The 23,059-nt window shown below is 36.2% G+C and overlaps 1 protein-coding gene across 3 annotated transcripts in view; it reads left to right on the top strand.

The window, feature by feature from the left end:
* USP47 (ubiquitin specific peptidase 47) overlaps positions 1–23,059 on the top strand; it is a 128,977-nt gene that overhangs the window by 36,059 nt on the left and 69,859 nt on the right. For all 3 annotated transcript variants that reach the window (XM_066365610.1, XM_066365603.1, XM_066365619.1), the window contains 6 exons: positions 2,232–2,435; positions 5,928–6,041; positions 8,190–8,328; positions 16,010–16,106; positions 20,045–20,190; positions 21,029–21,108. In XM_066365610.1, the coding sequence (XP_066221707.1) occupies positions 2,232–2,435; positions 5,928–6,041; positions 8,190–8,328; positions 16,010–16,106; positions 20,045–20,190; positions 21,029–21,108 (780 nt within the window). The remainder of the gene's footprint in view (positions 1–2,231; positions 2,436–5,927; positions 6,042–8,189; positions 8,329–16,009; positions 16,107–20,044; positions 20,191–21,028; positions 21,109–23,059) is intronic.

Here is a 23,059-nt window from a genome sequence, read left to right as displayed (position 1 = left end):
AGCCATCCTCAGTAACCGGGGCTTACTTTGCTTGAACCACTGGAGCCATGGCTACAGGAGGAAGGGAGGGAGGGAGAGGGAGAGAGAGAGAGAGAGAGAGAGATGGGGGGGGGGGGGCGGTGGAGAAGCAGATGGTCGCTTCTCCTGTGTGCCCTAACTGGGAATTGAGTCTGGGACTTCCACATGCTGAGCCAATGTTCTACCATTGAGCCAACTGGCCAGGGCCCCCACATTTTTGGATGAAAGATGAGGAGGCTGTAGTACCTGGACCTTATATTCATGTATTTAGGGGAAGAAGGAGGAACTGTTGCTGTCTGACCATTAGATGTTGCCACATCACCATTATTATATATAATGCTATGTCAGCCCTTTTCCTGAATTCCTAGTTAGTGTCATCTTCTTTGGAGGATCAACTCCAACCTATCTGAAGCTTTAAAAAGCTGGCCACCTGGTGTTTTATATATGGAAAACTTGAACCTACTTCTGAAGTATACCTTTGAAACTGTAAAAATGTATCTTTTATAGTTGAAATTTAGTTCTTCACTCTTTTGTTGTAAACCAATTTTTGAAAAGGTCCACTTTGTGTTTCTCAGTTTGGGATTAAAATGTATAAAACAATTCATTATGTTCAATATGACACCTTAAGTTTATAGGCAAGGCTTTTTTTTTTTTAATTTCTGAGAAGTATATCAGTAATGCTCTTTTTTTGTCACCTGAATATTTTTATAGAAATGCATTCTCCTTTTGTTTTTAAATGGGTTATTGATGATAATTAAGTATTTTGATTTGTCTAAAATATAGTACCTAGCCAATATGTCTTAAACATTATATATACATTTATAACAATTTATTTCTGTTCTAAACTAATTGGATTAGATTTAACTTCAGTCATCTCTTGCAAGCCCAAAATTGTATATGGCAGAAACAAATTATATTTGTATCACCACTTCAAACAAGCAGGCAAATCATGTCTATTCTATCTTCAGTACTAATTAATGATAATTATTCTAACTTAAAATGGATAATATAGAAGTAACAAAAGGTTATATTAAAAGAAAAGAAATGTTATTGCTTACTTTACTAGTCTGTACAGTTTATATTTCTGAAAAGGCTATCATGGGGATGCTGAGAGGTTCTCCAGTTAAATGACTGCTGCACTTGACTTTGATGGAAGGCAAAAGATTTAGATGATCACAGTTGCATAATATTATTCTGGATTGAAGGAAGATAACATTAGAAGTTAACTTTCTAAGGAAGCAGTTGCCATCATCTTGGTGTAAGATTCTGATTGCTGCAGGCAGAAATAAAGAGATAAGAATTTGGTGATTGTGTGAGGTGAATAGGAGTAAGGAGACAGGAAAGATGTTCAGCCCTCTGACTTTACCAGCTGGTGATGAAGGTGCCATTCATTGTGTTGGCCAGTATAGCAGGAGGGAAAGAACTTCCACAAGTATCTGATTTAACCTATTACTCCTGTGGAAAGTGATAAAGAAAAATGGTGTCCTTCAGTAGCTTGAGAGGGGATATAGCTTCTTTGAGAACATGTCCTTTAATTTTTTTTTTGTCTTGATAATTACTGAGAAATAAGAAAGGAGAATTTGTGACCCTAACTTTTTTCTGCATTGGTAATTGAAAAGTTTTTATTTTTCTTGCTTTTCAAAACATTCTTTCTACTGGCTGATTTCTTTGGATTAGCTTGTCAGCTCCCAGAACTTTGATAATGGGCTTTTTGGATTTCTGGTCCTGAGGCATGGTTTGCCTATGTCCCTTAGTTATGGATTTTGAAATATTAGACAATCCTCACTGCATTTCTACACAATTCTGTTTCTGTTTCTTCAGGAGATTCAGACATGCTTGGTTTGACTGTGCTAGCAAGGTGATGGCACATTTTTAAGGATCAGATTTTGTTATTTTCAACTGAAAATTGCTAAGGTATACTGTCTTTGTGGCTTGTTGACCACTGATTTACAAGCCTTGAAAGGTGAAAGCAAATATCCATAAGAATTGACTGTTGATTATTAAATATGCCCCCAGTTTTTCCAAAACAAACAAATGCGGTGCTTTGTATGTTTGACATATCTATTAAAATGTTCCAGGCATAACAAAACAGCAATACTAGCACAAATAACATTTTGTAGGATTTTTAAAACATTTAATTATAAAAAATGTAACTAATCATAATTGCTTTTCTTTAAAGATAAATTATATATATATATATTTTTAAATTTCAGATAGAAAATGCTGCTGAAGAACCTAGAGTCTTATGTATAATACAAGATACTACTAACTCAAAGACAGTGAATGAACGGATCACTTTAAATTTACCAGCATCTACTCCACTGAGAAAGCTCTTTGAAGATGTGGCCAACAAAGTAGGCTACATAAATGGAACCTTTGATTTGGTGTGGGGAAATGGAGTCAATACTGCTGATATGGTAAAACCCTAGACTTAAAGTATCTTCTCTTAAGTGGCTAATAATATTATAGTCATTATTATTGTTGTTATAAGTGAATATATAAAATATTGGAACCCTTTTTAATATAAGCAAAACTGTAATATTAAGAGTCTCAAGAATTATGTCCCTCGTCATTCCTTTGCCCTCATTCACTAGTTGCTTATCCTAAAGTTTGCACCACCAGTTATTTTTAATTCATGTAAGATGACTTATCATATTGTGTCAACTACCAAAAATTTTCAATATTTACTAAATGGAATGATGTTCTTCTTGTATTCTTAAATGAAAAAATGTATGATATAAAATTATATGTATTTTATAATTAATTTTTGGAAAAGAAGAAAAAAGTGTATACAGAAAGAGAAATGAGTGGAAGGATATACACATCAATTTTAACAGAGATTCTGTGCCAGGTAGAGCAGTAGGTCCCTGATCAGGAAGATTGGTGGTACCATGACTTCCACTTCGAGTATTTTATAGTCTACTTGTAGAGACAGATGTATCAAAAAACAATTACACTTACATGTTTTAAGTACTATATTATAAATTTGCCTTGAGTGCAAAGAAGGGGCATTGATCAATTTTGCATGGGAGAGTGGTGGAGGAGACTGTTGAGTTAGCTGTAACTGCAGTATTAGACTGTTTATACAGTCTTTTTCTGTCTCTCAGTACAGATTCACTCTGCATACTACTGTTAAAATTATCTTCAGTCACCTTAAATCACAGTATTTGTGCCACCTTTCAGTTCAGAAATCTTTGGTGACTGCTCACTACCTACCATTAAAAATCAGATTTCCTAGGTTAGCATTCAAGACAAGCTACAATTGATCCTTTATCTTTGTAATCTTAACTCCCAGATACTGTACTACTTTATTTTCTTAACTTGAATTTCCATACTTTTCTATATCCATGCTTTTGTTTATAATGCCTCTTTATGTCCTATGTTATTGCTGCTATTAAGTTTTCCAGGAAGATCTCTCTAATGGCAAATGAAAAAAATGTGTATTTGGATGGCATAGTTTTGATTGGCCCTATGAAAGAACCCAAGGTGTTTGATGTTGCCTGATACCCCTTTAAAATTCATGTTATATTTTAAAATATAGAACTAGTAATAAAATTAGTCAACTTTTTCCTCTGAAATCAGTACAAATTGGTAGACCAACAAAGTATACAAAGAGAAACAATATTTTATCTGAAACTTTGAATACTCCCTGTTATATCACCATGTAATTTCTAGTATTGCCTCTTTTTTAGTTTATATAGTTTCTATACTCTCATATATGTCTACCCAAGTCCTATTTATATTCCACTTTTATTTATTTTATTTTTTTGAGAGAAAGACAGAGACAGACATGAAGGGAGAAAGAAGAGAAGCATCAACTTGTAGTTGTGCCTCTTTTAGTTCATTGATTGCTTCTCATATGTGCCTTGACCTGGGCGCTCAAACCACACCAGTGACCACTTGGTCAAGCCAGCAACCTTGGGCTTTAAGCTAGCTACCTTTGGGCTCAAGCCAGCCACCTTTGGGCTCAAGCCAGTGACCATGGGGTCATGTCTATAATCCCATGCTCAAGCCAGTGACTCCACACTCAAGCTAGTGAGCCCCAGTGATCTCGGTGATTTGAGCTTGAGTCTTTAGCATCCCAGCTCGACATTTTATCCACCGTGCCACCACTGGTCAGGTTATATTTCACTTTTAAGAAGCCTTACCTGATGTTTCCTCATGCAACTTGAAAAGTAATCTCTTTCTCTTTGTTCTCTTATTTCAATTTTTATTCTTCTGTGCCAATTATCATAGTCTCCTTTTATTATAGTTGTTATTCATGTCATTCCATTCGGTAGAGTGTATTTTGATGGCTACGACCTCATAATATTAATTTTGTATTCTCTGTAGATATTTTCCTTAGGTACTCAAAAAGTGTTTATTAAATTAACATCTACATACCTTCACATAGCTCTGTGTCAGGATTACTGTTTCTCTTCGGCTCTGGCTATTCTTAAGTACTCATTTCTATATTTTTATTTGCCTACAGTATATTTCTATAATTAAACTTTAACCTGCTTATTGTAGAATGCTGAATGTGTGCTTCTCTGAAAACCTATCGCTCTTAGCTATTCACCACTTTGTACACATAGACACATTTATTGAGGTGAAACCCCTGTGTATTCGAGTTATATCATCTGATCTTTTATTTCCTGCCAGAGAATGTAAAGGATCCAGTGATACTTTTCCTCGTCCTGTGTGGCTTCTCTTAGCTTCATGTTTTCTATCTCCATTTTTTTTCTCATGGATTTCTAGAGCCAAAGATAAGAAATAGATTATATATTTTATTTGCTTAACAATTACTTTGCTCTTACTAGGCTCTATACAAATAGAACCTCAATCTTCATAACCACTTTATAAGGTAGGTGCTGTTACAGCCTTGTATTACAGCTGAGGCAACTGAGTGATTGGAAAGTTGAGTAACTAACTTGCCAAAAGTCACATAAATATCAAGTTGAAAAATTACTTCTTAATTATTTTGTCCTTAATACCTTTACTTTTACACTTGGTCTTTCATAAAATGTTACTTTCCTAAGAAATAGAGGCTTTTTTATTAAATAAGCCCTTCTAAGGAGACATTCTTCATATCTTTAAAACATTTCTTAATGTAACAAAAATGTTTTAAAACAAAAGAATGTGGTATTCATTCCATTCTGCACTTTTGTGGGTGAGGAGGGCCTGAAGCATACAGAGCTTCACCTCTTGTTCACCAATTAGAATGTATCAGAATGATAGCTAAGGTTGAAATCACCCTAACAAAAAAAGAGTTAAGGAAAGACTAAATATTTTAGGTATTTAATTTTCAAAGGAGTGATCACTTTTATCCCCCTGAGATTGTCTGGATCCTGGCAGTGGACTTAAAATTGGTATAATGATACCTATTTTACTAGGACAGGCTTTTCCTTAAGGGGTCTTTCTTAAGATTCAAATTTTGTTATATTACATAATTATTTTGGGTTGTTTAATTTGTTGCTTATCTGAGAATTCTCAGTATATTCATATGTAAAACATGTCTTCAGTTTTTAGTTACATAAAATTATCTTTAATTTTCATGAAAAACTATTAGATACTATATTGCATATTTAGAGAACATAAAACACAGATGTTTATAATTATTTTTTTGTGTAGTACTTTACATTAGTTCTTAACCTTTACTTTTTCTCTTTTCAGTGTTTTAGACGTTGGGGAAGGGGAACGTCTGGGACACCTGTCAGTGTGTGCACGGTGTCTGGGCTTCACCGTCCCAGTGCACAAGTAGATGAGTTCATTCCAAGTGTAGATCAATAGAATTCACCAGGATCTTTGTTTAAAAAGATTACTTTAGCCCAATAATTGTAGATATATGTCTATTTGCATATTGCTTGTTTTATTTTATTTTCACAGTTAATGTTTTTCATTATCTGAGATATTTTACTTTATGCCCATAGCCTCCACTAGATCACACCAGTGACAAGTCTCTTCTTGATGCTAATTTTGAGCCAGGAAAGAAGAACTTTCTGCATTTGACAGATAAAGATGGTGAACAGCCTCAAATATTGATGGTAAACTATTTAGAAACCCTGAAATTCTTAATTTTTATGCAGTGTCACCTACTACTTGGGAAGCAGTTTTCCAAAAGAAGGAGGAGAGATGTGTTTTGTAATTTATGTATAATAAATTATATTTCTGTTTTATATTGGTTGGTTATAAGTATATGCTCATATGGTAACACTGGGCATCCATAGCACTGTTGTTTGTGTAAATAATCTGTTGCCATGCTGAGAATAACCATCTTCAAGACCACTACCACAATAGGGATGAGGGTGGTCTAGGATAAGTAAAAATGCCACAGAGATCTCGTACTGTGTTTCAGTGGCTTTTCCTTTGGTTAAGTATTCATGTGTTTACTATAAATTTTTTTTTTTTTTTTTTTTGTATTTTTCTGAAGCTGGAAACGGGGAGAGACAGTCAGACAGACTCCCACATGCGCCCGACCGGGATCCACCCGGCACGCCCACCAGGGGCAATGCTCTGCCCACCAGGGGGCGATGCTCTGCCCCTCCGGGGCGTCACTCTGCAGCGACCAGAGCCACTCTAGCGCCTGGGGCAGAGGCCAAGGAGCCATCCCCAGCGCTCGGGCCATCTTTGCTCCAATGGAGCCTTGGCTGCGGGAGGGGAAGAGAGAGACAGAGAGGAAGGAGGGGGGGAGGGGTGGAGAAGCAAATGGGCGCTTCTCCTATGTGCCCTGGCTGGGAATTGAACCCAGGTCCCCCGCACGCCAGGCCGACGCTCTACCGCTGAGCCAACTGGCCAGGGCCAACTATAAATTTTTGACGATTTTTCCCAAGGTTTTATAGTATTTTGGAGAAGGGACAGACCCCACCCCAGAATTCTCTACTCTGCCATTTTTTTGCTCTCACTGCCCCCCCCCCCTTGGGGGAATGACTGGTTTGTAAATTATATGATACGTTTCTCTTTTTTTTAGATTTTATTTATTCATTTTAGAGAGGAGAGAGAGAGAGAGAACTAGAGAGGAAAAGAGAGAGAGAGGGAAAGAGAGAGAGAGAGAGAGAAGAGGGGAGGAGCAGAAGCTCCTTGACCAGGCAAGCCCAGGGTTTCAAACAGGTGACCACAGCGTTCCAGGTCAGTTCTTTATCTACTGCACCATCGCAGGTCAGGCGGTTTCTATTCTTTTAGTATTTACTCCGATTCTTATTTTGATATGATTCCCTGTCTGGTCTAGTGACTTTAGAGATGAATTAACCCAGTAACTTCCAATTTGAGGGACATTCATTAGATAGATAGATAGATAGATAGATAGATAGATAGATAGACTGAGAAAACCTGTTCTGATTTAACTTTGCTATTTTATGAACTGATGAATGGAAGGCTCAGAGAGTTTTTAGACTTTCAGAACCATTTTCTGCAATGAAACTTGACTTAGGAAAAGTTCTATTTGATGCTTTTCATTTAGAAGTCTATTGTAAATTAAAATGCCTCTCTGGACAGTAGGTAATAATTAAAGACAGTTGCATCTGTACGGAAGCATTATCAGAATACGGTCTCTGAACTGCTTTAATCTCATTTTTATGATATAAGATGATTTTGTTTAGTCTGACATTGAAATCAGCTAAAAATGTAGGAATATCTGGATTCACAATTTGGGGGTTTATGTTTTAAAATGCTTAATAACTACTCTTCAGCTCTTTCTTTATTGTTTGCACTGATTTTATATCCCTTAGTTCTTTTTGACATTTTTCTCATTAATGGGGGGATTTCTTATGGATGCCATAGGAAACGATCCATTTTATTCAATCCTTATTCCCAGCTTGTCAGACCTACTTGGCAGGGATGATGTAAAAATGAGTGATAAACTGTCATCAAGGAGTTCACAATGGTATTTTTGATTTATTAGTACTAAAAAAGGACTCCTTTTTCTTGTGTAAGTGAAATTTGAAAGAAATTTAGAGAAAACTGAGAAAGTAAGAACTTTGGAAGGACATGAACAACTCTGATGTGTTTTTATCAGGCGTCTTTTAAACCTCCTACAGGAAATGCCAAAGGTATACACTCCTTTAAATGTCTTGATGGTAACAGTTATAGTAGTAATGCCTCATCTTTTTTCCTTTGCCTCAACAATTAGTATGACTTCTTTTCATTCTTTCAGCAACAGTTACCATTTAGTAACTGTTGGTTATGCTGCATTTTAGGAGGATTCCAGTGCTGGGGATGACAGTGTCCATGACAGATTTATAGGTCCACTTCCAAGAGAAGGTTCTGTGGGCTCTACCAGTGATTATGTCAGCCAGAGCTACTCCTACTCATCTATTTTGAATAAATCAGAAACTGGTAAGATTTGTCACTCTTGTATTTTCATAAGCTATAGGGCATTAGCCCAGAGTAATATTAGCAATCTTTAGCCTAATTCCCTCATTTTGTGGATGAGAAAACTGAGACCCAGAGCAGGATCAGTAGCTAACAGAAGCAAAGTTAAAACAAAAATGTGGTTTTCCTTTCAGCACATGGTTGTTTTTACTATATTATTACTGCCACTATTTAGTAATAAAGTAAAAAAATACTGCGTTTGTATTTTGAAGGAATTTTTTTTAAGTTTATATTTTGAATTTTAATCTTAAATTTTTGATATTGACTTCCTCTGGAAAGGAATGTCTCTTATCTCCCTTTGGATTAGAATAGGTTATGAGTGACACTTCCATTTTGAAGCAGATAGGCCAGGCTTAATTTATTAGACCTACTGTGTTATCTTTTAGTTTAATCAAATCATATATTTGACATTGATCATGTAATTTAAAAATTCTGTTAACTGTTTTCTAAACATGATTGAACCTAGATTTTTTTAATTTTTTTCTATTTGTTGAGCTAGTGAATTGCCTTTTTTGTATACAAAGAATATTCCATATTATGTGATGGGTTACTTGCCTAAAAACATAATTTAGATACTTTTACATATTTTATGTTAAAACTAAATCTTTGCAGCCAATAGTATTATTCATATTAAAAGAAATAGATCCTGCGGTACAGAGAAGCCTTTGATTTCGCAGCTAGTTAATGCTAGGTATGTATGGCTTTCGAATCTTTAGTCTTAGAACTTCAAAACAGAGAAGATTTGAAGAATTATATGCTAATACCTGGTATAAAAATAAAACTTGAGTTACATTGCACATTTTGTTTGATTGTGATCTATAATTATCCATTTACTGCATTTTGTAAGTAAAATGTAAACTGATTTTCTTATAGCTAATCATTTGTGCAGGTTTAAAGGTATATTTGTTCTGGAAATTGCAGTTAAAGCTGGTCATGTTGGTATTCAGGATCATTTATATCAGTAGAATTTTTGCAGCAAACTACCAAAAATAAAGGGAATGAAAAATTATCTTCTGTTTTGGATGATAGGTAACAATAAGTCATTTTTCTCATTACAGTGTCTAATGAGAAAAATTTGAGAATCAAATATTTCTTTCTTTTTTTTACTTTTTTTATTTTTGTATTTTTCTGAAGTGAGAAGCAGGGAGGCAGAGACAGACTCCCACATGTGCCCAGCCAGCATCCACCTGGCAAGCCTAGTAGAGGGTGATGCTCTATCCATCTGGAATGTTGCTGTGTTGCAACTGGAGCCATTCTAGCGCCTGAGGCAGAGGCCGGGGAGCCATCCTCAGTGCCCGGGCCAACTTTGCTCCAATGGAGCCTTGGCTGCGGGAGGAGTAGATAGGAGAGGGGGAAGGACGGAGAAGCAGATGAGCTCTTCTCCTGTGTGCCCTGGCTGAGAATCAAACCTGGGACATCCACACCCTGGGCTGACACTCTACCACTGAGCCAACCAGCTGGGCCCTCAATACTTACTTCTTAAAAATTCATTTTGGCCCTGGCTGATTTGCTTCGTGGTAGAACATCAGCCTGATATGTGGATGTCCTGGGTTTAATTCCCAGTCAGGGCACACAGGAGAAGAGCCATATGCTTCTATCCCCTTCCTTCCCCTCTTTTCTCTATTTCTCCTCCCCCTCTCTTCTCCTCCTGATTGGTTTGAGCAAGTTGGCCCTGGTGCTGAGGATGGCTCTGTGGAACCTCACCTCTGGAGCTAAAATATAAAATAGCTCAGTTCCTGATCACTGCCCTAGATGGCCAGAGCATCGCCAGTAGGGGCTTTGCTAGGGTTGGTCCCGTTGGGGGTGCTTGTGGGAATTTGTCTCCCTTCCTCTCACTTAAAAAAAAAATCATTTGGGGATATGTGTTAAAAATGTAGGTTCCAAAGCAGTACTGGTTTAGCTGCTCTGGAGCAGGCTGGATAAATTTCAGTTTATCTTAAATAAGCATCCCAAATTATTTTGAGATAGTTGGAACATTGAGAAAGATCTAGATTTAACAAGTCAGGATTCTTAAAATAATTTGTTTTTTATTCTGACAACCCAGTTCAGCGTTTATGCAGCAAGTATTTATAAAATTCCTACTTGTGTGCTTTGTTTTTATTATATGGCTCTTTGATGCCCATAAATTCCCAAAGATGAACACATACATTAAAAATGTTTTTTCTCTGATTATACAAATGTAGTAACACATTCATTGTCATATTGCAAATGAAAAAAGTGAAAATTACCGGTAGTAATACTATAGAAACTACTTTTAAGTGATTTGTTTCTTCTTATCTTAACTCTCCTCTATATGTATGCTTTTTTTAAGAATATAGTATAATCATAGTATGGGCAGATTTTTAATCTATATTTTCTACTTAATACTATATGGGGAGTATTTTTTAATACTATTAAGTGGTATTTTAATACGGAGTTGAAAGTCAGAATGGCTGAAAATTAGTGTTTTTGTATATGGCTTATATATTTAAATTGTTACTGGTTTTGTAGTAAACATTCTTGCACATAAGTCTTTACTTTCATCTATGATTATTTCCTTAAGGTAAATTTTCAGAAATAGAATTACTAATTTGTAATTTATTTTTAAAAAGTTTAGAGGCCTTTGATATACATTGCCATGTAATCATAATCTTGATTTCCAATTATTGTTCCTCACATACCTCTGCTCCACTCCTTTTTCCTACCTGTATATTTTTTTTCCAGTATTCTGGGGTACTGCCTTTGTTAATTGAAATAGTATATAAGTATCCTAAGGAGTTGTGCTTCAAAACTTACTTTGATCACTAGGTGGGTATATAAAAAAGCTGTGGTACATAGAGGCAGGGGAACATTACTTGGCCGTATAAAAGAAATGGATGGACCTAGAGCATATTGTGCTAAGACTAGTAAGTCAGTCAGAAAAAGACAAATATTAATGATTTCACTTATATGTGCAATCTAAAGAGCAAAATAAATAAACAAAATAGAAATATACTCTTAGATACAGAGAACAGACTAATGGTTGCCAGAAGGTAGGGAGATTGGGGGACTGAGTGGAAAAGGTGAAGGGATTAAGAAGTACGAATTGGTAGTTACAAAGTAGTCATGGGGATGTAAAGTACAGCATAGAAAATACAGTGTGTCTGTAATGTCGTGGTGCACTTTTGACCGATCACAGGAAAGCAACAAAAGACGATAGAAATTTGAAATCTGCACCAAATAAAAGGAAAACCCTCCCAGTTTCTGTAGGATAATGTGGCAGCATGTGTGCATGCGCAGATGATGACGTAACACTGTGTATACAGTGGAGCAGCCCACAGCCATGCCAGTCAAGATGTGCACGGTACAGAGGAAAGTTCAGTGTGTTCTGTGGCTTGCTAAATTCGAATCCTGACCAAAGTGCAGCGTGAATATTGGCGCATTTATAATGAAGCGCCATCACATAGGAATAACATTACTCGGTGGGATAAGCAGTTGAAGGAAACCGGCAGTTTGGTGGAGAATCCCTGTTCTGGTAGGCCATCAGTCAGTGACGAGTCTGTAGAGGCTATACGGGATAGCTACCTAAGGAGCCCTAAAAAATCTGTGCATGAGCCCACATCGAACTGCACTGAATAGATATGAAACTGGGAGAGTTTTTCTTTTATTTGGTGCAGATTTCACATTTCTATCGTCTTTTGTTGCTTTCCTGTAACCAGTCAAAAGTGCACCATGACTTTACGGACACACTGTATAGTCAATAATATTGTAATAACTATAAATGGTGACAGATGGGTACTGGAAATATTGGGAAGAACACTTTGTAAAGTATATGGTTGTCTAACCACTATGCTATATACACTGAAATTAATACAAAACAATATTGCATGCAAACTGTACTTGAAAAATAAATTTTAAATTTAAAACTAATTTTGTTAGTGACTGTTTAATTTGTATTTTCCTTAAGTTATTATACATCTTGGCACTGTGTACAAAATGTTTTAATTGAAAAATGCTCTTATGATTTTACCTTAAGGTTCTAGGAATACATTTCTCTATAGTGCAATGGGCTTGGGGACTTAACATATTCTTTCCTGTCTCCTTTGCCTGCCAGCTCTCTCTGGTAGTTAGCTGTTGTTGATAGATAATGATGGGGAGGTGGGGAGGTATGAATTTTGAGGTGTAAGGAGAGAATTGAAGGTTGATGTGGACCCGGAGGAGGTGATTAGAAATTCTGTGACTGGGGTGTTACATTATTTAAATGCCTATTTGTTCTTGGCCAGTTTCTTTAACAATTCTTTTATCTACTCAAAGAGTTTGCCTCATTGATGCTCTATCCACAGAACCACCCAGCCAGAGAGCTTGCCTCTTTATTGCTCTTTTATTGCCTGTTGGTTATGTTCATGATTTCTTTCTGCATGTATTCTCTACAGCCATGTTTTTCAACTGCTGGTGTACTAACTGCTGCTGGTCTGCCAGAAATTTCATGTTAGTCTGCGAAATAATTAACCGCCCTGATGTTGTATGAAAATTACAACATATATTCTTATATTCTCCTCCCTTACTGGCTTATAATGCTTAACAATATTTATTCACGCCTATTTCAGATACAGGACCCACTTGATAATAGTTGTCATTGTTGATTTAGATAATACACAATGACAAAAGATTTCTATTAATTCAGTAGCACTTTAAACTTATTAGTCTCACTAAAACTTATATTTTTTAAGAAAACAGTAATACATTTATGTGAGACACTCTTCATTCTGGCAAAATGAATGACAGCAAAAGTGAATTGCTATTACCCCTCCTTCCCCTAAACCTCTCCCTTATCACTTTTTTCTTTTTTTTTAAGCCCAAAGAAGGGAAACAGGGTCACAAATACATAATACATGATTGATGTATGGGTACACAAAGGACAATAGTAGTATTTTTACTTATTTATTTTTATTTTATTTATTTTATTTTTTTATTCTTTTCCAAGTGAGAAGAGGGGAGATACAGAGACAGTCTCCTGCATGCGCCCAGGCTGGGATCCACCCAGCAACCCTTATATTCTGCCCACCTGTGGCCATGCTCGCAACTGAGCTATTTTCAGCGCTTGAGGTGGAGGAGGCTCCCTGGAGTCATCCTCAGTGGCTGGGGCCGATATGCTTGAACCAATTAAATCATTGCTGTTGGAGGAGAAGAGAGAGAGAGAGAAGGAGAGAAAGAGAAATGGGGGGAAAGTGGAGAAGCAGATGGTCACTTCTTCTGTGCCCTGACTGGGAATTGAACCTGGTACATCCACACACTGGGCTGACACTCAATAGTAGTATTTTTAAAACTGTAGGTAGGGTGATTGTTCTTGAATGTTTAGGAATTGGGGAAGGAGATGGAGAAGAAGAGAAATCCCAGGCAGCGTTAGCTGGGAAGAAGATGCACAATAACGTGGTCTCCTGGCTAGAGCACTGTTGTTTGTGGGGAAAAATCTGTATATATGAATAAAAATGAAATTATGCTTTTCATTATTAATAATCAGGCACATCCCCTCATGTGCACCTGCTGCTTATAGACTCAACCCCTGGTCTGATGAGGAAGAAATATCAGTAAATGTATAATTACAGATTAGCGAGATAAAGTCTCTAATGTATATAAAGGACAGAATGTTATGAAAACAACTCAGTTGGGGGGTGGTTAGTAATTCAAGCAAATTATAATTATAAAAAATATAAAGTAAAATATATAAACACAGTGTTCTTAAAATAAAGATGAAAGCCTTTAGAAATCAAAGCTTGAACCTTAGTCCATAATGAAAGGTGGGTAGCTACTTGGTCTCTCAGAATTATACAGGTTCAGATAGTGTGGAATCTATTCCTCTTACACAACTGACCAAAATTTATCATTCACATTTTTTAGTCCTTTCTTCACCTTCTTTGGTGATATAGTTGTGCACAGGGCCTTCCTTTTATTTTCCTTTTTTTTTTTTTTTTTAAGCGAGAGACAGACAGAGATAGGGACAGACAGGAAGGGAGAGAGATGAGAAGCATCAATTCTTTGTTGTGTCACCGTAGTTGTTTATTGATTTCTCATATATGCCTTGGCCAAGGGGCTACAGCTGAGCCAGCGACCTTGAGCTCAAGCTGGTGAGCCCATGCTAAGGCCGGCGACCTTGGGGTTTCGAACCTGGGTCCTCCGCATCCCAGGCTGACGCTCTATCTACTGCGCCACTGCCTGGACAGACGTGCCTGCATTTCTTATGACATTTTTTTATAATTGTTGGAAAATTGAAAAGGTATTTTGAAAGCTTTAGTGAACACCTTTAGCATTTTTTGAGAAAGGATTTAAAAGAATTTTTGAGACTATCTGAGTCATTCAGTATAATTATAAGTAAATAAGTTATTAATCAAGGTGTTTACCACATTTTATTCAAATAATGAGGGATAACTAAAATGATGAGATGTTTTTTGTTGTTTATATTTCATAAACTGGGCTGTAGTCTACTTCAGAGAGGAGTTTCAAAAATGTGTTCTCCACAGTGGTAGCCATATCCAGTTAGATATATAAAGCTAAGTACTTTTATTATTTTTTTTGAAAAGTACTTGTGAACTTCTGAGGACACAGGCCTCCCCAACACTCTTAAATTCTCCTCGCTTAAATTTTTTTTTTTTCATTTTTTTCATTTTTCTGAAGCTGGAAACAGGGAGAGACAGTCAGACAGACTCCCGCATGCCCCCGACCGGGATCCACCTGGCACGCCCACCAGGGGGCAACGCTCTGCCCACCAGGGGGCGATGCTCTGCCCATCCTGGGCGTCGCTCTTTTGCCACCAGAGCCACTCTAGCGCCTGAGGCAGAGGCCACAGAGCCATCCCCAGCGCCCGGGCCATTTTTGCTCCAATGGAGCCTTGGCTGCGGGAGGGGAAGAGAGAGACAGAGGAAAGTGCGGCGGAGGGGTGGAGAAGCAAATGGGCGCTTCTCCTGTGTGCCCTGGTCAGGAATCGAACCCGGGTCCTCCGCACGCTAGGCCGATGCTCTACTGCTGAGCCAACCGGCCAGGGCCTCCTCGCTTAAATTTTAAGTTCATATACATTTCTCCTTTTTTTCCTTCTTCTCCTTCTCTCCCTCTAATCTTTCCTGCTTCCATCTCTGACTTCTCATTTTATAGTCACTCTTTGCATAGTATGCTGATCTATAAAGTCTCGTACTGGATGGGCCAGTTAAAATAAAGGAAGTCGTTCTGAGTTTATATAAAGAATTTATCTCATATATTATTAATTCTTGGTAGAAATTGTGTTATTGGGCCTGATGACAGGGCTAACTGGTTCAGTTCAGTCATCCTACATTGGGTGTGTGGGATCAAGTGAATATGTTTATGCCTTTCAATTTTAAACTGCAACTTTTAGATTTGGTGAATAAAGAGTATTTTTATGTCAATTAAACATAATGTATTATATCTCTTACAATTTTATTAAATGCTACATAATACCCATATGTATCTCTGGGCATATAACAAGATATCCTGACTTTCTGAGAAGAAGGTTTATATAGTATATATACTACTTAGGTGCTGTTGAAAAAATAGGAGTAATTTCCAACTAAGAAACCTGAACCTCTCAATTTATACTGTATATTAAGTTTTTAAGTTATTTTTTTCTTATTTTTAAAATATAAATGCTGATTCATGTAAATTTGTTCTTTTTTTAAAGGATATGTGGGATTAGTAAACCAAGCAATGACTTGCTATTTGAATAGCCTTTTGCAAACACTTTTTATGACTCCTGAATTTAGGAATGCATTATATAAGTAAGTATTTTAAAATTTATATGAATAAAGATGATCAAAAATTAAAATACAGTTTTTAATGAATAAAATCTAATTCATATTCTTACAGTTATTTGTAAAGTATGGAGTATTGCTCACTTCATAAGTCGTACCAGAATAGTATATGAGAAAACCATTTTATGAGAGATTGGTATATGAAAATTTTGTGGGGAAAGAGAATTAGAAGTGCATAGACAGCAAAAGATAAAATTGATAAGATTTACCTTAGGAATAAATTATTGTTTATATACTTCCCTTAGAGCTTTAACACCTTTATGAAGAAATACGTTACTTGCTTTTTGAGGTCATCTGTATAGCTAAACCACTTCTCCTTTCTCTTTGTTTCTAATTAATACATAATACACCTGTTCTGTGTTTTGTGTTTGTTTCTAAAAGACTGTACATACATCGCATAAATATATTTTAAAATGCTTTATGAAGAAAGTCCATATGTAAATAAAACCTAATGTCAGGCACTTGTTTTATGAGTGCCTTTGGTAATATACAATACACTCTTGCCTTGTATTTTTCCTTCAAGTTTTACATAACTTTTATTTTTTGAAAACATTTTAAAGTAGATATAAATGATTTCTTTTCTTTTTGATGTTACTTTTGACTAACATCTTTGAAATTACTATAAATATGTATTTAAAATATTTTGGGAACTTTTAATATTGGTTGTATTGTTTAAACATTATATTACCCTTACATTCATATGTAAGCTCAATTTACTTATAAAAATTGTCATCTTTTTTATTCAGCAAGTGTTTGTTACCCAGTAGTGTTTATATGCTAGGCACTTGATGGATAGAGATGGAGTTAGAAATAAGATATTTGGTTTTGACTAAGTTACAGATCTCTCCACAATAGCAACATATGTGTATATGAAATAGTTTAAATAACATTTAAGGACAGCCAAATGCCCTGAGAGTTTAGAGAGAAGAGAGAGTAATAAAACTTGGAAAAGTAGCTTAGATAGAAAGTAGAATTTGAGGTCATGGGCTAGGTAAGGTTTGGCCCAGTTGGGAAGATAGAGACATTACATATGGGGGGACTTTCAAGAGCAAAAATGAGTAGCAGTAAGTAGTACCTGAACGTTGTTATTAATTTATATATCAGACACTGTAATGAACACTTTCCATGTAGACTCATATAATTCTTAATGGTAACTGTATGAATTATACAGTGTTATTCACATTTTACAAAGGAGGTAACTGAAGGCACAGAGAAATTAAGTACTTTGCCAGAGGCTACTATGCTAGATAAGTGATGCAGCTCAGTAGATGTCAGTATTCATTTCCCGATTCTGCCTGTATTACAGCTAATGCCAATAAGTATAATTTGTTATAGGGGCCCCAAGAGGTAGCATAATTGGAGTTTTGTCAGAGTACTAGATGTTGAGGTTAATAGATGGAGTCTAGACCCTGCTTTGAAAACTAGAACAAATTGAACAGTCTAGGGTGATGTGCCTGCTTTGCCAAGTAATGCATAGGAATGGGGATCCCAGGAACTGATTAACCATGAGTCCTAATCCTTGAAAGCGGTATGTAAATATATAGCTCTGTGAAAGAGACTAAGAGCACAGCCAGGTCTAGTCATTCAGCAAATATATATTGAGTACTTACTGTGTGTTAAGCACTCTTTTAGGCAGAGATTACAGTGGTGAATAAAACAGTCACCTTCTTCAAGCTTCCATAAGTCAGCTTATAGAAATGAGTCCATTTTACATAGTCATATATGCTATGAAGAAAATAAAGCAGGGCATTGTGGAAAGAGTAACTGTCAGGAGATTTGGTAGTCAGGGTGTACCTAAGGAACTGCCATTATCAATAAACTGCCAATCCTGTGAAGATCTGGAGAAAGAACAGTCAAGACACACAGAACGGCAAGTGCAAAGACTTTAATTTAAGGAACAAAAATCCATTGTGACTGGAGCTCAATGATCGAGAAGAGGAAGTTAAACATAAAGTTAGAAAGGAAGGCTGAATGCCATGGGGATTGTGAAAATAGAGTGATGCTTATGGGTAGTTGGGAAACAAAGCCTGAGAGCCTGATGATGTTTCATAATGTAGAGCCAAGGAAAGGATGGCTTGTTAAAAAAGCCCAATCTCACTGCACACAGACAGGGTAGCACTAGCGTGAAAGGATGGGGTTCTGTTTCTTGTTATCTGATAGCCAGCAGACACTCTACCACTTTAGATGTGGAGGCATGTAAGTGATGTGTTAAATACATGGTTTTAGGAAAGTTATATTGCAGCATACAGAATTGATTTGGAAGATAGGGAACCCTGGAGGAATCTGTTATTAAGCCAGGTACAGATATACGAGGGTCAGAACAAAGTTGGTAGCAGTGATTATATTTCAGATTGAAAAGTGATATATAACTTAGTGACAAATTTTATTTAGGAGTAAAGGAAAAGGAAGAATCAAACATGGCACCAAAGTTTCTAATTTAGGTGACTGGTATAACAGCAAGTACCAACAAGATTTAAAACCTTTTTATGGTTCTTTGTACCAGGACTAAAGGACAGGTGAGAATTCAGTTTTATATTATAGTAATTTATCCCCAGTAGTGAATTTTACTGGCAAGAAATTTAAGCATTCTGTATTTTGACTTCACTGTTTCTTTACAGCTACAGGGAGAATTTTAGATCCCATAATGTCACGTATAGGTTCTTTCTATTGAGAAAAGCAAGAATAAAAAAGAGCTAGGAATTGAATATACAAGAGTGAATAATGAGTAGAAGTATTTGCATGGAAGCTCTGAGAATAAAAATGTGAAATGTATTTCACTGACATCTGCAAGACAGAAGGGAGCTTTGGTGTGTGAAAAAAGTACAGGATCAGACAGCTGTAACTTCTAAGCCGTAAAATAAGAAAAGTATTGAATACTTTAACAGAGGGCCATACCAAAAGCAGAAAATATTTTTATTATATTTATAAATTGCATTACAGGAAAGTTAACGTTCTAGCCTTCTTTGAAACTAAAAAGATTCTACTGAGGAAGATAGCTTAAGATAAAGAGAATCAATAAATATTATCCTTATTTAATTTTGTCTTTGCCATTTATTTTATTGTATATAAATTATTTTAAAGACTTTAGTGGGTACATTACAAACTTTAATCCCACCCATCTTATTTTTTCAATGAGATCCTTAAGTTCTTTGGTTAGGATTTGCTTGTTATTGAGACAGTCCTATAGTTAGGGGTAGACTAATGTTTATCAAAAGTATATGAGAGTAATTATCATATCCAGCTTATTTTATTAACATATTCTCTTTTTAAAACATTTATTATGGAAAATTTCATACATTAAAAAATAGTGAAATACTATAATGAATTTGTCTGAACCTGTCACCCATCTTGAAATATTGTCAACTTATAATCAGTCATTTTTATCTATAATCCTCCATTTTGACTTTTTTGAAATATACCCCAGAGGTATATTTTTTGAAATATGGCGCCTGAGGCAGAGGCCACAGAGCCATCCTCAGCGCCCAAGCCAACTTTGCTCCAATGGAGCCTTGGCTGCGGGAGGGGAAGAGAGAGACAGAGAAGAAGGAGAGAGGGAGGGGTGGAAAAACAGATAGGCGCTTCTCCTGTGTGCCCTGGCCGGGAATTGAACCCAGGACTCCTGCACTCCAGGCTGACGCTCTACCACTGAGCCAACCGGCCAGGGCCAACAGTTACTTTTAAATGTGCTTTTTCATTCATTCATATTGCTCTCTTATGCCTTTTCTTATTAAAATCTAAATTTCTTCTGAATTTATGAATTGGAGAATGAATAATCTTTCATTAGATATTAATAACTAGTTAATATTCAAACTATGTATAGGATTTTACATTGTTTTTATTTTAATGTTATGCTTTAAAGAATAAAAATATTTGATAAATAACTTTCAATTATTTTATTTCAATAGGTGGGAATTTGAAGAATCTGAAGAAGATCCAGTGACAAGTATCCCATACCAATTACAAAGGCTTTTTGTTTTGTTACAAACCAGCAAAAAGAGAGCAATTGAAACCACTGACGTTACAAGGAGCTTTGGATGGGATAGTAGTGAGGGTACTAATTCTCTTGTAATGATAAGTATTTCTAATATTCAAAGGAATTCTGGCAGACAGCATTATAAACAAATAACAAAATAACAAATCAAGAACTTAATTAACTTTAAACATTTTCATTGCTTTTTGTTGGGACTTAAAAATAACTTAATTTTAAAATGTAAGCTCTGGGGAGTAAATTTTTGATCAATCATAAATTTCCTATGAAATACATTTTTGTTTTACTCTATATGTACTTAAACTAAAAATTTTTTAGGTTTATCATCTTAGATTTTTTTTTGAAACTCTGTAGGGAAAAATAACAAAAATAGCAAATATTGTATATAGCAGTAGCCCCCAACCCCCGGGCCGTGGACCAGTACCGGTCCGCAAAGAAAGAATAAATAATTTACATTATTTCCACTTTATTTATATTTAAGTCTGAATGATGTTTTATTTTTTAAAAATGACCAGATTCCCTCTGTTACATCCGTCTAAGACTCACTCTTGACGTTTGTCTTGGTCACGTGATACATTTATCTGTCCCACCCTAAAGGCCAGTCCGTGAAAATATTTTCTGACATTAAACCAGTCCGTGGCCCAAAAAAGGTTGGGGACCACTGGTATATAACACCAGCATACCTGTATGTTGTTCGTAAATGCTGAGATCTCTCTCTTTTCCTATGCTTGCCTCTTCATGACTAATATGTATTTTGTGTTCCTTTTAAATTTAGCATTATTTTGTATAGATTTTTTCATGTTTCTGACATTTGTTTTTAAACAACAAATTAACATTTTATTACACTAAATTTATTGCTATTTTTTATTGCTATTTTTAATTAAATTTTCTCTTAAAATAGCTTGGCAGCAGCATGATGTACAAGAACTGTGCAGAGTCATGTTTGATGCTTTGGAACAGAAATGGAAACAAACAGAACAGGTAATTCATCCTTCTCAAAAGTTTATGGGAGTGTTTTCTAATAAATCAATCATTACCTTAATGTGACTTGTATTCTATTAGAATGTTTTAGCTTGATTATAGTTTACTCATGAAAGGACTAAATGGGGAATTGAAAATACTAGATTCTCAGTTGACCATTAACTGAGTCATAAAAATCCTCATTAAACCAACATAGACCTCAGTTTCCTCATCCTTGAAATAAGGAAATTGGGCTCTGTTACTAGATGTTTCTTTTTAGCTAAAAAATATGTGGTGTGTTTGTGTGTGTGTGTCTGTGTTTTGTAGGATTTGGGGGATGATTCTTGAATAGTATTTCAAGATATTTACTAAGTAAATTATGTGCCTTATAATTTGTAGAACATTACAAAGTATATTCATCAAGCATTACCTCTATTTTGACCAGTGAAGTATAGTCATATGCTTTTGATGGTTAGGGTCCTTGTTTTTCTGACCCTATTTTTATTATCCAGTGGGAGGAGAAACAGATTAAAGATGGAAATACATTAGCCAAGTCATTGGGATGAGGAATAAGGCTGAATTGGATGAGACTCGTGATTTAAGATTCAGAACAGGCCCTGGCCGGTAGGCTCAGCGGTGGCCTGGCGCGCGGGGAACCCGGGTTTGATTCCCGGCCAGGGCACATAGGAGAAGCACCCATTTGCTTCTCCACCCCCCCCCCCTTCCTCTCTGTCTCTCTCTTCCCCTCCCGCAGTCAAGGCTCCATTGGAGCAAAGATGGCCCGGGCGCTGGGGATGGCTCCTTGGCCTCTGCCCCAGGTGCTAGAGTGGCTCTGGTCACGGCAGAGCGACGCCCCGGAGGGGCAGAGCATCGCCCCCTGGTGGGCAGAGCTTCGCCCCTGGTGGGCGTGCCGGGTGGATCCCGGTCGGGCGCATGTGGGAGTCTGTCTGACTGTCCCTCCTCGTTTCCAGCTTCAGGAAAAATACAAAAAAAAAAAAAAGATTCAGAACAGAGGGTTTATACTGGGTGTAGTGATAGAGGATCATAGGGTTTAAAAAAGGGAAGAATGGTGGGCAGGGCATCTGGACAGTAGCCTGGAGGGTCTGTTGTTTGATTGGAATTATTTTGATGGCTTGGACCGGAGTTTTTTAAAATGTAGATTGTGTTCCATTCTTGGGTTATGAAATCAGTTTAGTGAATCTATACCAGCATTTAAAAAAGAAAAAAAATGAAATAGAACAGAAAAGTATAAGAGAGTACCATATAAGTAAGGGGAAGTATTGTTATTATGTAACTTTTGTTACACTTATAAGTACCAGGTTGCAATGCAAATTATTTTCTTTCTGTGGTATGTTATCAAAACAATATGAAAAAACACTGGATTGAACAATTAGAATTCATACAGAAGGCTAAATCAAATATGACTGGGGCAGGTGAATGAAGAAAGCTTCATTAAATATTGGAATAGATAATGATGGTAGATCCTAGTTTGAAGGCTTATAAGTCCTAGACATTTGAAGAGATATAAATTTATGAATGAGGTAAACTGTAATGTGCATTTTTCTTGTTTATTCTTAAAAAATTTGGAAAAAAATAAGTTCATCTGGTGATATACTTTCTCTACCTAGTCCTGTGGGATTGTATTTTAGTAATTTATATATATGGTGTAATGGCCTGTTTCTTCTTTATAAGTCTGAGTTACCCTTATTGTTACATCACTCTATGGGTTAACACTTCATTAAGATCATCTGGGACAAGTGTGCTGCGTTCCAGAGTTTGGGTACAAGAATACTGAGGCAAACATTCACATGGAGGGTCCTTACTTCAGGAGTTATGTGCTTTCTTTGGGGCAGAACAGCTCCAGTTGGCTAAGTTTGGGGATTAAGTGAGAGATCCATTCTTTTAGGTGAAGATATTTTAAGGGAGATGGAGTTTAAGATTTTTTATTTTTATTTTCTATACATTTTTAAAA

This window comes from Saccopteryx leptura, chromosome 1 (assembly GCF_036850995.1).
Source record: "Saccopteryx leptura isolate mSacLep1 chromosome 1, mSacLep1_pri_phased_curated, whole genome shotgun sequence".
Lineage (NCBI taxonomy): Eukaryota > Metazoa > Chordata > Mammalia > Chiroptera > Emballonuridae > Saccopteryx > Saccopteryx leptura.
The sequence above is the reverse complement of the archived record's forward strand: the minus strand, read 5'-3'. Positions and strand labels throughout refer to the sequence as shown.